Consider the following 14,435-nt stretch of genomic DNA (forward strand, 5'->3'; position numbering starts at 1 on the left):
AGGCTTTCTCGGGCGTGGCTGTCCTCGTGACAATGTGGATCTTGCGGTCTCGATGCTTGTGTCGACCGTGTTGTAATTCGGCCTATTGGTCTTCTCTTCTATGTAACCGATGCGCCTATCCATGACGTATCCTTGAAATGCTGCATATTCCTACTTCACTCAAGTATCACATCTCTCTAACCATTACTGCTCAGGTAAAGATCAATTCTGCACTTTTCTCATTTCACGATTCAGGACAGCTAATTCTTTTGAGAGAGAATGACTCCAGTTTGGTCCTATGAGGCTCCGTATTGTTTCTCTGCATTGATGGACTTATCTATTTATTATTATTATTTACTACGTTTGATCATCAATCATGCATATGTGTCTTACTCTTACAGCTTTTCTTCAGATTCACCCACATGAAGGATCTCCGGTCATTTTTGTGGGTTATTGTCTTGACAAAGAAGATAATCATATACTAAGAGCGCAACCACACAGGTACTCAAGGAATTTGTAGATAGTCCGCTAGGGCTCTTCGAAAGCCTTCTATATGAATATGTGTCCTTTTCAAACTTTGATTTTTAAAGTTATCAAGTCATGCTCCTATGCTAGCATTGCTCCATTGAATAATTGAAACGACTACCTATCTGTCAACAAATCTGATAATTGGCTTATGGACCTTCTTTTTGTGTATGCCTAATCAAATGTTTTTTCAGGTGTTTGGTTGGCTCTATATCAGATTGTCCCTGCGAGTTAGTACTTTACCTCGTTCCAATTTTTTATTTCCTTAAAAGTATTATGAATTTATTCTTGATTGTCTACCATATGATTCTTTTTTTCTTCACTCATCCAGGTGATAGTTGAATGATTCAGATTGTATAGAGGCCGTTACACATGATCTGATTTCAGATGATTTTGCTAGAGAAGATACAACGAGGAGAAGTTCTTCAAGATAAATTAAAACTCAAAAGGTACCTTATTTTTGCCTATTTTGTAAACTGTTTATTTATTTTGTCATGTAGAAGGAGTAGCAATATTTAACATTGTAAGCTAACCATCTATATGATAATGAAATTTAAACAATGTGACTTTACCTTATTAATCTATTTGCGATCGGCTTTCATATAAGATAAATGATGGCTTTCATATAAGATAAATAATCATCTTATATATTTACGATTACATAACTGAAATTTTAAATGAGGCTACACCTATTACACAACTGAATGCCCCTTTCTGATTTTGGATGATGAACAAACTTACTGTCATGTTTTGCTCATGCGCGATTGAGTGTCACATAACCAAGGAAAAAAATAGCTGGCCTATTTGATTTAGTTGTTGCCTCGAGAAGCTATAGAAGCTATAGCGGCGCAATAGTGGCAGTTAAACCATTTAGCGGGTTTTCTAACAAAAGCACTATATGGCATAGAAATTGGGAATTTCAGCGTACATCATGGAAAATAATATTTTATTGGTCGCCAGGATTCTAAGATTTCTAGATACACCAAAATTCTATGATTTCTATCTACAATCCTTATTTCTAAACACATGACATGGGGGTGGAATGGAATAAGCAGACTGCAGATGTTCCATACATAGAAGTATAGAAGAGAGAGGAAATGACAGAGAAGCTAGCATCGTAGCAGTTCTAGGCTTCTAGTGTTTTAATGGAACAATCAAGCTTCTATATACAAATCAATTATGCGGTTCTAGTGTCTGAAAGCTGTAACAATTCACCGAGGAACTTCCGGGTGATACATCACGGTGTTGTCGGTGTCTCACTTCAGCCCATGTCTCCCTGGCCACTGGTTGTCGTGGCCTTGGAGCAGCAGTCGTGGAGCATGGCCAGGTTGATGCTGGTGTCTGGTGATGGCGTCAGCTGCATCTCGTTTCAATACCGCGTCGGTCGAGTGGAGACGAGAGGAATGGCTAGGGTTATGGCTGGGTGCAAATCGACTATGCAACAGGGGCGTAGTTTTGGGCCGACGCAAACATGCATTGGGCTTAAATTTCTAGCATGGTGTGGAATTTGTTTTAGCGGCACTATAGCTCCTCTTGTGGCTACACTGTTTAGGGGTAATTCACGGAGCTTTATTGGACATAGCACCGTAGCGGCAGAAACATGCTTATCGTCATGGAAGGCTGTCCCGGCAACTATAGCGGTCATGAAACTTATCTTTATTTTCAACTACAGGAAAGATCTCTGGTCAGTTGCTTGGATATTTTTGTGACATTGAAGATAATCATATACCTCTGGTGTAGATACCTCTGGTGTAGCGGCACAGGTACTCAAGGAATTTGTAGAAGGTCCGCTAGAACTCCTGGAAAGTCTTTTGTAAGAATATGTATCCTTTTCAAACTTTCGTTTTTTAAGCTATCAAGTCGTGCTCATATGCAAGGATTGTTCTATTGAATAATTGAAAGGACTATCTATTTGTCTGATAATCATCTTATGAATGTTTTTTTTTGTGTATGGCTAATAAAATGCTTTTTAGATGCATGGTTGGATCTATAGCAGATCATCCCTGCAAGTTAATACTATTTACCTCTGTTCAAAACTCTTTTGTTACGGATTTATTCTCAATTGTCTACCATATGATTCTTTTTTTCTTGACTCATGCAGGTGTAGTTGAATGCTTCAAATTTTATAGAGGCAATTACACAGGGTATGATTTCAGATGATTTTTCTAGAGCATATACAACAAGGAGAGTTGTTCGGGTAAATCAAAACTTGAAAGATACCGTGTTGTTTCCTATTTTGTAAAAATATTTATTTGTTCGTCCTTCAGAAAGAGTAGTACAACGAGCAATATTTAACATTGTAAACTAACCATCTATAGGATGATGGAATTAAAATAATCTAACTTTGCCAAATTAATCTATTTGCCACCGGCTTTCATTAAGATAAATGATCATCTTATATATTTACCGATTACATAGCTGAATTTTTAAGCGAGGCTGCATCTATTACACAATTGAATGCTCCCTTTCTGATTTTGGATTTTGGATGATGCACAAACTTACTGCCATGTTTTGCTCATGCACGATTGAGTGTCACATAACCAAGGAAAAAAAATAGCAGCTAAATTATTTAGTGGTTTACTAAGAAAAGCAATGTATGGCACAAAAACACAAAATTTCAGCATATATCATGGAAAATAATAATTTTCTTGGTCTTCCTGACCATTACATTGCTTATTATAATCTTCCATACCTAATCTAGATACACCTATTTAATGATTTCTATCTACAATCCTTATTTCTGAACAAAATGACATGTTGATGGAATGGAATAAGCAGACTGCATCTGTTCCATATATAGAAGTATAGAACAAAGAAGCAAGCCCTGACGTAGGAGTTCCAATGTCCGAATGTAACGAGCAAGCTTCCATATACAAATCAATTAAGCTTCCATATACAAATCAATTATGTGGTTCTAGTGTCTAAAAGCTGAAACAATTCACCAAGAAACAAGAAGGAAAGGACAAAGGAGTAGAAACAATCCATCTTGGGTTTCAGGCTGTGACATCACGGTGCTGTCGGTCGTCTCGATTCAGCACATGTAAGCAGCACAATGTTGTGGAGGAACAACTCCACCGTGTTGCTACAACGTGGGCAGCACAATTGTTGAAGGAACCGCTTCAACGTGCTGCGCTAGATATCGCTCTAGGGGTGTAGGCTAGATATCGCTCTAGGGGCGGGGCTGTCAAGAGTTCAATCTGAAACTCTCAACACACAAGATCTAGTCCAAGATCTTAAGACAGAACACAAAGTTCCATTTATTTGATAGGTAGGGGGTACATAGTCCGATTACATAGGTAGAGGTTGGACCTCTATTTATAGGCTGCATGAGCCTTCACTACTTAGCTCTACTTACAACTAGAGTGTTCTAGAGAACACTACATAAGCTAGGGAAAGAACTTCAAATATCCTAGTTACAACTTATACTAGAATACTCGGAAACCACTACAACACACATAACTAGAGGACCATATTACCTAGAATATAGTAGAAGTGTGTAGAAGCTAGTACTAGATCTTACTTATGTTTTATTTTTATTTTATTTTATATACTTGTCCCTCATCATTCTCCCCTGGTTGTTTAGAACTCGACCTCGAGTTATCTTCATAGAGTACTTGTTCTTGATGATAAAGAGCCAAGTACGCCACATTGAATATGTTGGATATTCCCATCTCAGCTGGAAGATCTATCATGTAGGCATTATCATTTATCTTCCTTAGAACAGAGAAGGGCCCGTATTTCCACCATCTAAGTTTCTCTTTGATGTCTAATGGCGGTCCTTCTTTCCGGAGGTATACAATCACCTTATCACCAACTCTGGAATGATTTTAGCCTCCGTTTGTGGTCACTTTCTCCTTCTCCTTGGAGCTATGACGATTTGATTGATTTGGTAGAATGATGATCTTCCGCTTGTTCCAAGTGAAAGAGTAAGAATTTTTCTTCCCTTTGTGTGTTGTATTCACATCATATTGCCAATGTCTCCCAAGGAGAACATGGGTGGCATCCATATCAACAACATCACATAACACATTTGCGTGATAGTGCTTGCCAAAAGAGAGTGGCAGGTTGCATTGTTTGGTGACCCTCATATTCACTCCTTTCTTAATCCACCCAATAGTGTAGGGGTTTGGATGATCATGTGTCTCAAGCTTTAAATGGTTCACCAAATTCTGAGAGATAAGATTTTCACAGCTGCAACTATCAATCACTAATTTGCATACCTTGCCATTCACCGTGCATTTGCTCTCAAATATTTTCTTTTGTTGTGTGTTATCGGGCTGCAGTGTTGAGCACAAGGGGCGCTGAATCACGCATACCACCTCTTCTCCCTCTTCTTCACAAATATCTTGTCCTTCTACATCTTCAGATTCATATCCTTCGCCATCTTTGCCATCATGGATTGTTGTGTTGACAAATTTCCTTAATGGGCAATTGCTAGATACATGTCCCTCTTCACAACATTTATAGCATTTTATCACAGGCTTTGCCCTACTCTTACCTCCGGCTTGCTTTGGGACAGTTTCTTTTGCATCAGGTTGAGTGGTCACTTCTTCCATTCCGTGGGAGTGACTCCGAGATGAGTCTTCCATATGAGAATATGGAGCCTTACTTGCCTTTCTTGCCTTTACCAATCTCTCTACCTTTAATGCTAGAGCTTGTGCTTGATCAAGGGACCAAATTTGCTGCATCATCAAACGATCCTGGATAGCATCATTGAGACCATTGATGTACCTTGCAACTTGTTGATCTTCAGTTTCACCAAGGTGGCACCTCACTTGTAGCCTTAGGAACTCCTCCGTGTATTCCGAAACGGTCCTATTTCCTTGGGCACAATTCTAAAACTGCATAAATAGGATCTGATCGTAATCTGCAGGAAAAAATCTCCCTTTCAAAAGATTCTTCATCTGCCGCCAAGATCTCACACGAGGTTCTCCTCTTAGCCTGCGATCTTCTTGAAGGCGATGCCACCATGCACCAGCTCCTCCTTTTAGCTTTTATGCAACCAAAGAAACTCTACGATCTTCCGGAATATCCATAACCTCAAAGAAAGTCTCCACCTCATACAACCAATCAAGGCACCCCTCAATATCAACATTTCCATTAAAAGTGGGGATCTCAGCTCTCACCTTGTATGTATCCCTCGCATATGTAGAGCGGTGTACTCTCGGATATGTATGGAGATCAGGTTCTTCAAGGCCCTCGTCATATTCATCACCTTCGGAAGCTTCAACATACATTGGCCTCCTTGAAGTACGCTGAACAACACGTGAATGAGGTGTTTTTGCTTCAATACGACCTCCCATTCTTCGACGCCTATCATGTGCCTCTTTTGATGATTCTTCATTGGCAACGGGAGGAACACCCTTCCTTAACATCTCAACTAGCTGATCAAATCTGCGGTTAAGATCTTCACGGAGCGCTTGGATTTGTTGATCTACAACATCCACTCTTTTCCCCAAATCCTCCATTGCTTGGTGCAACTCTCAATGAGGAGACCAACAGCTGGATCGGATCAGCAAGGCTCTGATACCACCTGAAGCAGCACAATGTTGTGGAGGAACAACTCCACCGTGTTGCTACAACGTGGGCAGCACAATTGTTGAAGAAACCGCTTCAACGTGCTGCGCTAGATATCGCTCTAGGGGCGTACGTAGGCTAGATATCGCTCTGGGGGCGGGGCTGTCAAGAGTTCAATCTGAAACTCTCAACACACAAGATTTAGTCCAAGATCTTAAGACAGAACACAAAGTTCCATTTATTTGATAGGTAGGGGTACATAGTCCGATTACATAGGTAGAGGTTGGACCTCTATTTATAGGCTGCATGAGCCTTCACTACTTAGCTCTACTTACAACTAGAGTGTTCTAGAGAACACTACATAAGCTAGGGAAAGAACTTCAAATATCCTAGTTACAACTTATACTAGAATACTCGGAAACCACTACAACACACATAACTAGAGGACCATATTACCTAGAATATAGTAGAAGTGTGTAGAAGCTAGTACTAGATCTTACTTATGTTTTATTTTTATTTTATTTTATATACTATCCCTCATCATTCTCCCCTGGTTGTTTAGAACTCGACCTCGAGTTATCTTCATAGAGTACTTGTTCTTGATGATAAAGAGCCAAGTCTGCCACATTGAATATGTTGGATATTCCCATCTCAGCTGGAAGATCTATCATGTAGGCATTATCATTTATCTTCCTTAGAACAGAGAAGGGCCCGTATTTCCACCATCTAAGTTTCTCTTTGATGTCTAATGGCGGTCCTTCTTTCCGGAGGTATACAATCACCTTATCACCAACCTGGAATGATTTTAGCCTCCGTTTGTGGTCACTTTCTCCTTCTCCTTGGAGCTATGACGATTTGATTGATTTGGTAGAATGATGATCTTCCGCTTGTTCCAAGTGAAAGAGTAAGAATTTTTCTTCCCTTTGTGTGTTGTATTCACATCATATTGCCAAGGTCTCCCAAGGAGAACATGGGTGGCATCCATATCAACAACATCACATAACACATTTGCGTGATAGTGCTTGCCCAAAGAGAGTGGCAGGTTGCATTGTTTGGTGACCCTCATATTCACTCCTTTCTTAATCCACCCAATAGTGTAGGGGTTTGGATGATCATGTGTCTCAAGCTTTAAATGGTTCACCAAATTCTGAGAGATAAGATTTTCACAAATTCGCAACTATCAATCACTAATTTGCATACCTTGCCATTCACCGTGCATTTGCTCTCAAATATTTTCTTTTGTTGTGTGTTATCGGGCTGCAGTGTTGAGCACAAGGGGCGCTGAATCACGCATACCACCTCTTCTCCCTCTTCTTCACAAATATCTTGTCCTTCTACATCTTCGCATTCATATCCTTCGCCATCTTTGCCATCATGGATTGTTGTGTTGACAAATTTCCTTAATGGGCAATTGCTAGATACATGTCCCTCTTCACAACATTTATAGCATTTTATCACAGGCTTTGCCCTATTCTTACCTCCGGCTTGCTTTGGGACGAGTTTCTTTTGCATCGAGGTTGAGTGGTCACTTCTTCCATTCCGTGGGAGTGACTCCGAGATGAGTCTTCCATATGAGAATATGGAGCCTTACTTGCCTTTCTTGCCTTTACCAATCTCTCTACCTTTAATGCTAGAGCTTGTGCTTGATCAAGGGACCAAATTTGCTGCATCATCAAACGATCCTGGATAGCATCATTGAGACCATTGATGTACCTTGCAACTTGTTGATCTTCAGTTTCACCAAGGTGGCACCTCACTTGTAGCCTTAGGAACTCCTCTGTGTATTCTGAAACGGTCCTATTTCCTTGGGCACAATTCTAAAACTGCATAAATAGGATCTGATCGTAATCTGCAGGAAAAAATCTCCCTTTCAAAAGATTCTTCATCTGCCGCCAAGATCTCACACGAGGTTCTCCTCTTAGCCTGCGATCTTCTTGAAGGCGATTCCACCATGCACCAGCTCCTCCTTTTAGCTTTTATGCAACCAAAGAAACTCTACGATCTTCCGGAATATCCATAACCTCAAAGAAAGTCTCCACCTCATACAACCAATCAAGGCACCCCTCAATATCAACATTTCCATTAAAAGTGGGGATCTCAGCTCTCACCTTGTATGTATCCCTCGCATATGTAGAGCGGTGTACTCTCGGATATGTATGGAGATCAGGTTCTTCAAGGCCCTCGTCATATTCATCACCTTCGGAAGCTTCAACATACATTGGCCTCCTTGAAGTACGCTGAACAACACGTGAATGAGGTGTTTTTGCTTCAATACGACCTCCTATTCTTCGACGCCTATCATGTGCCTCTTTTGATGATTCTTCATTGGCAACGGGAGGAACACCCTTCCTTAACATCTCAACTAGCTGATCAAATCTGCGGTTAAGATCTTCACGGAGCGCTTGGATTTGTTGATCTACAACATCCACTCTTTTCCCCAAATCCTCCATTGCTTGGTGCAACTCTCAATGAGGAGACCAACAGCTGGATCGGATCAGCAAGGCTCTGATACCACCTGAAGCAGCACAATGTTGTGGAGGAACAACTCCACCGTGTTGCTACAACGTGGGCAGCACAATTGTTGAAGGAACCACTTCAACGTGCTGCGCTAGATATCGCTCTAGGGGCGTAGGCTAGATATCGCTCTGGGGGCGGGGCTGTCAAGAGTTCAATCTGAAACTCTCAACACACAAGATTTAGTCCAAGATCTTAAGACAGAACACAAAGTTCCATTTATTTGATAGGTAGGGGGTACATAGTCCGATTACATAGGTAGAGGTTGGACCTCTATTTATAGGCTGCATGAGCCTTCACTACTTAGCTCTACTTACAACTAGAGTGTTCTAGAGAACACTACATAAGCTAGGGAAAGAACTTCAAATATCCTAGTTACAACTTATACTAGAATACTCTGGAAACCACTACAACACACATAACTAGAGGACCATATTACCTAGAATATAGTAGAAGTGTGTAGAAGCTAGTACTAGATCTTACTTATGTTTTATTTTTATTTTATTTTATATACTGTCCCTCATCAATCGGTCATCACAGCCTCGGTGCATCAGCTGTGGAGCAAAATCGGCTTGGTTCTGGCGTCCGCGGATGGCGTTAGCCGCATCCTGTTTCAATCCTGCACCGGTCAAGTAGAGATAAGAGGAATGGCTAAGGGTTATGGCTGGGAGCAAATTGACTATGCAACGAGGGCGTGGTTTTGGGCCGACGTAAACGTGCATTGGTCCTAAAATTCTAGCGTGGTGTGGCAATTCTTTAGCGGCGCTATATATCCTCTTGCGGCTACACTGTTTAGCGGTAATTAGCGGCGCTATATTATTACAAAATATAAACAGAGCTAATGGCCTATTTTATTCTAGCAGCACATAGGTTTAACTGTTTAGGAACGGTGAATCATTTCCAGGTGTTGCATTAGAGAGCCTTGATACAGCGTAAGATGGAAGGAGCAGAATTCAGACGAGAACGGAGAATTCATCCAGAAGTTTCGTAAAGAAACTTTGATTCAATAAGAGATGGTAATTCGTACAGGGTAAGTGACTCCCAATTTGCGGCTACCCTTTGTCATAACACTTGAGCAAGTTTGAAGTTTTCATGTTTATTTCAAATATTAAATGGGAGGTTGCAGGATTAACAAAGAAATAAAAAAAATGCGTTAACTTCGTGCGTAGTCTTAAAAGTGTCTGAAATTGTTAAATTGGGAATTTGGGATGCTGACTTCTACGTCAAGGTCGATGATGACGTGCATGTCAACTTAGGTGCATTTTATTTCTTCGATATTATAGCCTTCTTTTGGAGAAAAAAACCAACCTAGGTCTATTTATCACCTTTTATCGGTATGTTTTACATGGAAAAAACAGTAATGTTTGCCACAACCCTTGCTCATCATAAATCGAAACCAAGAACTTGCATAGGCTGCATGAAGTTGGGTCCAGTTCTTGCTGACAAGTAATGCCAACTAAACTTTCTTGAAATTAAATGCTAGCTTGAGGTACAAACTACAAATTTCCTGCTTGAATCTGCTCCTGTCATGTAGGAACTTGAAGTACCATGAACCTGAGTCCTGGAAATTTGGGGATGATGGAAACAAGTACTTCCACCATGCTACGAGACAGATATATGCCATCTCAAAAGACCTTCCGACCTATATCTCAATAAATCAGTGTTTTGTCGATGGTCATATATTGTAAAATAATCCCCTGGATACAAATGAAGTAAATCTAATGGTTCCTATGATCTTTGGCATGCCTATCTTACACAAGTATGCAAATGAAGATGTATCACTCGGGTCGTGGTTTATTGGTTTAGAGGTTAATCATATAGATGAAAGGAACATGTGCTATGGAACTCCACCAGGTATGTCTGCTTCCTCACCGCTGAACAACCCTTATCATACACTTCTCTAACTTTTCTTTACCCTTATCATGCACTTCGCTGGCCTCTCCTAATTGTGCATCAACACTTCTGCAGATTGCGAGTGGAAAGGGCAAGCTGGCAATGTTTGTGTTGCATCCTTTGATTGGAGCTGTAGCGGCATACGCAAGTCCGTCGAGAGGCTCAAGGATGTACTTGCTCAATGAGGTGAAGGCGATTCTTCTGTTTTGAGTGCTCTCATCTAGCGAATACCCTCCCCGAACGTAAATATGTAGCATGCTCTGTACACCTTGACGATCGTGCCTCGGTCTCGGTGGCTGCAACTGAAATTGCACAATACGGGTCCTAACTGATGGACTCGAGCTTTGGTAGTTGAAGTTCGGCTTAAGGCAACACGTGTAGTGTAGATGATACTTGTTGGGTTGCTGAGATGTGAATTGCTTTATGTTACCATCAGTGACCCCGGTAGTGTTAGAAGAGAGACCAAAGTAGGTTTGGGTGCTGAGATTTTGCATCTTACATGTAGCAGGGGTGAGTTTCTCAGCTGCTCTGCAACAAATTAGAGATCGTGTAAAAACATATAATGCAATTTTTTGGTCAATTTTTGTGCAACTTCCTGTTGTTATTTTTCGCACAAACACCAAGTGCTTGTTTGAAACGGCTTAATTATGTTCGTATTCATATATGAAATTTGTAATGCTAAACCCACATATGCCGCTACAAAGTTTTTCTTTTTAATATATATAAATTCTTGGTTTGTCTCATTTTCGTGGGATTCCTAATTATTTTTGAACCTCATGTTTTCTTTATTTGAAAGTCCTATCAACGTGCGGCATACCCTACAAATTAGTTTAGTTTCTGGTTCCTGCATGGTCCAACAATTTTTACAAAGAAGTTTTGCATCTAGAGAAAGAAACAATTTTGATTGCTTGAAAAAACAATACATTGCCTTTGTCAGATAGGAAACCGAGATTCATCATCTGCATGGGAATTTCCATCCACAAAGAATAGTGTCACATTGGGAAAATTTGTTTGATATACTGAACAGGATTATTTTTTCCGTGCATCTTCAAATCTCTCCATCTGTACAGGTTTCTATTTTACTCTCCTGATATATCCCGATCCTTCTTTCCCGTCGGATCCGTCCCAAGCTCTCCCGATCCATCTTTTCTCCAAATCCTCTCAATGTACAGCTGCTCCTCCCCTCCAATCACCAAAATCAGAAGTAGACATCAAATATTTCCTCATCTGCAGTACCAATGACCGGACCCAATCGCCATGAAAGGAAATATTGAGCTCCAAACCGAGCCTTGGCATGGTGGCCCGTGGCCGGCAAGTTGCCATACCTGGTCGCGCACCTGAGGCGGCCGCCGCCGTTCGTGTGCTCGACGTGCCCCTGCGGCCTGCGGGATGCCGTCCTCGAGCAGCCACGAATATCCGATGCTGGTGGACCGACCGCGCGCTCGAGTTTTGAGCCGGCGCCCTCTACGGTGCCGCACTGACAGGGCCTCCTCGCTGCTCCTCCGTTGTCACTCCGCAGGATGACGAGAACAGGGAGGCTAATTGATAGGTGGAGACAAGGAGACAAGGAAGCAGCCAGCGACGATGGCGCCGGCGGCCATGCTGTTGGCGGCGGCGACGACCACAACGTGCGCGCATAGGTCCCAGATCCGCCATGAGAGAACACCTCCAAGTCTCCGCATGGGGAACAGGAGCTTGGGGACGATGCGAGTCTCCGCCCTCTAGCAGCTTGGGTGGCCGCCTTCGTCCTCTGGCCTGATCTGGAGAGACGACGGAGCTCCACAGAGCAAGGAGCAGACGACGGAGAGAATTTGCGGCGACGACGCGAGAGTGGAAGGGGAACGGGCCTCGGGGCCGGAACGGGCCTAGCTGGGCCTCTTCTGAGTTTTCCAGAGAGGCCTTTTAGGGCCGATGCGGTGCGGGAGCGGAGCGGAGCGGGACGCGATCTACCGTCCGCCCTATTCTCTGCGCAGTTTAGTACCGTACCGGAAGTTTAGTGAAAATCTTACCTGTTTATAAGGCTGAGTTCCGCTGATTGCATCGCCAGCACGGGGATGATGCACGGCTATCAGCTGCGAAAGATGCCACAGAGCACAAACAAAAGAGGCCACTGTGCCCAGCCCGTGACCCAGCACTAAAAAGTGCACACGGGACAAAAGAAGGCCTCCGAGCCCACCGTGACCCTGCACCGATAAGTGCGCACGGACGAAAAAATGCAGTGAAAAGAACCCCTATGAGGGCATAGTCGTAAAAAATAAGCGCAATTGCATCCCCCGTGCTGGCATGCGCTAGACATTAGCGCCTGGCTTTTTTGTTTCACATTCCTTTTTTACAATGCCAAATTTCAAGGGTTGAGCGGCAGCACACGGCGGGAGGAGGAGTTGGGCTGGAGCTGTATATGGCGAAGCACCTTGGAGCGGAGCCAAATGCGGTGGAGGCCGGCGCTCGGCGAGGACTTGCCTTAGAATGATGTAACCATGCTGGTAGTACTATGATTGCCTTAGAGCGCAGATGTCTCTGACCCTAGGAACACAAGATGGAGACCGAGAAAATAAATCATACAGATTGCAACCTACTAATGAGGAATCCGCCTCATTTTTCGGTGGTGGAAGTGCGGCCCTGATCTGGGCCCAACAGGGCCTAATCTGGGTCTTTGGGCCTCCGCCATTAGTTGCTGTCCGGAGTGCGAAAGCTACGTCGGCGGCAAGTCGACCTGTAGGAGGTGGAAGACGGAGGAGGGTTGCGGGTGTTCAACGGATCTGCTCACGTTCGTGCGGCTCGCGGGAGTTTTGTGACACTTCGGCCATGATGATGAGGTGATGTGGTGGCAGCTGTGTGAACAATGTGGACGCTTGCCCCATTCCGCTTGGAGGCATCATTGAGGTGTGTCGACACGTCTCATTCTTTCTCCAGTTTGGTTGTTTGTCTCAGGGCGAAAGCCTAGGTCCGGAGTTGGATCGGCGTGATGATGGCGGCGTCCTTGATGTCGCCATTACTATGTTGGGAGCATCGCGTTTGGAGAAACGACATGTAGGATCCAGGTTGCCCTCCTCTGGTGCTTGCCGCTGTCCAAGGTTATTCTTCAGTGGCGCAATGCACAACATTGTCGGCGAGTCCAAGACGATGCCTTCTTGGGACCGACGAAGTTCCACCATCTTTCTCCTTTAGATGGTGCGTCGACAAGGGGAGTCCTTTTGGAGTTGCTGTTCTTCGGAGTCGTCGGCGTCGGTCGAGGCACGACTTTGTGTATAGCTTAGGACAAGCTCTTCATGTTGTGTTGTTATTTTGTCGGTGTGGTTGTCTTAGGAGTTAGGACTAGCTGGTGTGGAGTTGTTGCTACACTTGTTGCTTGCAGCAAGTGGTAGTGTTTTTGTACTCAAACCTTTGTCTTCTATAAAAATATGGTACACCTTTGGCGTACTCTCGAAAAAAAGAGAGTGATCCAATGCCATTGTCGACATTCTAGAGGTGAAAATGCCATATTTGCACATTTGCAGCGCCCAATTCATGTTGATTTCAGCTGCAATCAGTTGAAATAATCTGGTTAGGTGTTTGAGAGTGATCCAATGCCATTGTTTGTCATTCTCGAGGTGTTCGATACAAGTTACAATGCGCTTAGTGGCAATGCCCTCTGGTTTAACTTCATGATTTCCCTCAAAGTGTTGAGCATGTTGAGCAATAATTTCTCTACCTCAATGGTGGTTCACGTTTGTATGCAGGGATGGTGTGGCGGAAGAGACGTTATCCGTGAGTTTTGGACACATATAGCTTTGGTTTGTGGTGCATGTGGCTCCAGCGCGATGACATCGTCTTTGAGGGAGCGGCTCCTTCACCTCATCACCTGCGATGGTGCTTACAAGATCTATGTTGAGGCAGAGTTGTGGAGAGTAACCAACCTATTTTGGACTAGTCTAGCATTAGTGGACAGGTGGAGGTTGTGAGAGTAGGCTTTCTCGAGCGTGGACAGTGTGGATCTTGCGGTCTCGATGCTTGTATCGACCGTGTTG

The 14,435-nt window shown here is 43.1% G+C and overlaps 1 protein-coding gene and 1 long non-coding RNA gene across 2 annotated transcripts in view; both read left to right on the plus strand.

The window, feature by feature from the left end:
* The first annotated feature begins 382 nt into the window (after positions 1–382).
* LOC124692817 lies at positions 383–945 on the plus strand. The gene is made up of 3 exons (XR_006999694.1): positions 383–480; positions 699–734; positions 836–945. It is a non-coding gene; the product is annotated as an uncharacterized LOC124692817 (long non-coding RNA).
* An 8,603-nt stretch (positions 946–9,548) lies between these two features.
* Positions 9,549–14,435, plus strand: part of LOC124690461 (beta-1,6-galactosyltransferase GALT31A-like) — a 33,108-nt gene continuing 28,221 nt past the window's right edge. The window contains exons 1-5 of the mRNA XM_047223847.1: positions 9,549–9,558; positions 9,705–9,791; positions 9,894–9,981; positions 10,070–10,197; positions 10,282–10,389. Coding sequence (XP_047079803.1) covers positions 9,549–9,558; positions 9,705–9,791; positions 9,894–9,981; positions 10,070–10,197; positions 10,282–10,389 — 421 coding nt within the window. The remainder of the gene's footprint in view (positions 9,559–9,704; positions 9,792–9,893; positions 9,982–10,069; positions 10,198–10,281; positions 10,390–14,435) is intronic.

The sequence above is a fragment of the Lolium rigidum genome, chromosome 2, assembly GCF_022539505.1.
Source record: "Lolium rigidum isolate FL_2022 chromosome 2, APGP_CSIRO_Lrig_0.1, whole genome shotgun sequence".
NCBI classification, from domain to species: domain Eukaryota; kingdom Viridiplantae; phylum Streptophyta; class Magnoliopsida; order Poales; family Poaceae; genus Lolium; species Lolium rigidum.